Source organism: Macadamia integrifolia, chromosome 1 (genome assembly GCF_013358625.1).
Source record: "Macadamia integrifolia cultivar HAES 741 chromosome 1, SCU_Mint_v3, whole genome shotgun sequence".
In the NCBI taxonomy this organism is placed as follows: Eukaryota; Viridiplantae; Streptophyta; class Magnoliopsida; order Proteales; family Proteaceae; genus Macadamia; species Macadamia integrifolia.
In genome coordinates this window covers 9,792,616-9,794,061 of record NC_056557.1, presented here as the reverse complement: position 1 = coordinate 9,794,061, position 1,446 = coordinate 9,792,616, and the positions used below count along the sequence as shown (strand labels likewise).

The 1,446-nt window shown below is 38.2% G+C and overlaps 1 protein-coding gene across 1 annotated transcript; it reads left to right on the top strand.

Annotated features, from left to right (window-relative positions):
- Positions 1–317: 317 nt before the first annotated feature.
- LOC122079671 lies at positions 318–1,159 on the top strand. The gene has a single exon (XM_042646341.1). The coding sequence runs from the start codon at positions 565–567 to the stop codon at positions 814–816; it is 252 nt and encodes an 83-aa protein (XP_042502275.1). The 5' UTR covers positions 318–564; the 3' UTR covers positions 817–1,159.
- The last annotated feature ends 287 nt before the right edge of the window (positions 1,160–1,446 follow it).

Sequence of the window (1,446 nt, the reverse complement as noted above, 5' to 3'; positions counted from 1 at the left end):
ACTGAAACTATATCAAACCGATGAGAAGTCAAAATCGTTGCACCCTAATTGGTTCATGTTTTGGGTTCACTCATTCTCACACCAAAACCAAATCAAAGCCGTTCCAAACCGACCGATTGACACCCTATCACTCACCATCAACCGCCCAACCAGAGATAATATTTGTGCAAGGCAAGCACCATAGCATTATCACTGCTTCGAACAAAATCTTGTAAATTTGGAAAACAAAATAGGGCAATTTAGGAAACGGAAAATAATAAGGAAATTTTCTTATAGTCAGAAACAGTTCAAAGGAGTCGTCTCAAATTAATCCAAAGAAGGGAAAAAAATAATCTGAAAAAGGATATTTCCCACCGGCTTCCCTTTCGGTCTTCTCTCTAATTGCTATAGTTTTCTCATTCCCTTCTAGTCACGAACAAAACGTTCCTTCTTCTCTAACCTCCATATATAAATACTTCCTACCCATCAAGGATTTCATACCAAAACGTGAGACTGAAGAAGGGTTTTTGATTTCTATACTGTTCTGTTTTTCTGTATTTTTCTGTTTGAAGAGTTAGACCAGAGATGGAGCAGATGATGAAGAACACCACCAATACCAACAACTACAGTGGAGGATGGGAGAAATTGAGAAGTAGTCATCTGGGTATTCCAATTCACAGCCAAGTGAGGAAGATTAAGCAAGAGTATGAGAAGATTAAGAAGGACCCATCACCTCCACAGCTTGAAATAAGGCCTGTAGTTAAGGAGATCACAAGGCAGCCCTCACGCTCTCCGTTGGGACGAGTGGGCCAACCAATCTCTGTTGGTGACTCATAGAAATATTTGATCCAATATATGGACACCTATGCAGATTACAGAGAGGAGTAGGAATATAGGAAATTAGGAGTTTTTGTTTTTTTTTTTTTTCTTTTTTCTGGGTTGGTCTGGTTTTCCTCTCTGTTTCTGGATTTCTCTTTACTTCTGATGTAAATATTTTTGTTGATATTGCAGTAGCTTTTCCATGATTTGAAACCTTGTAGAGGGATGATGGGCACCAATTTTTTTGTGTCCAGTAGTCTCTGTTTTAATGGGTTCAGGAAACACAGTTTCATCCTCACCCTCTCAGTATTGCACAGGGGTTTCAACATTTTAATTGAGTTCTATATAGTTGTGATCTGAATTCTCTGCGTCAGTTATGTGCACATATGGGTTATGATTAATACAGAATAGAGCCTTTGGGTTTTGCACAGAATTTTTATTTCTTCCCTCTTTCTATTCCATTTCAAGTATAATTAATTGTAGGAGAAAAAGGGAAAAGGAGGGGAAGGGGATGAGATTTGAAAGTACAGTTCAGAGATACTTCTTCAGTGTTCTGTGTTTGAATCCAACATTGGATTGATTTTTCAGGTAGTCACTCAGATTATGATTCTAATATCTACTGAGAAAGTTGGATCCTCAGCACATGAG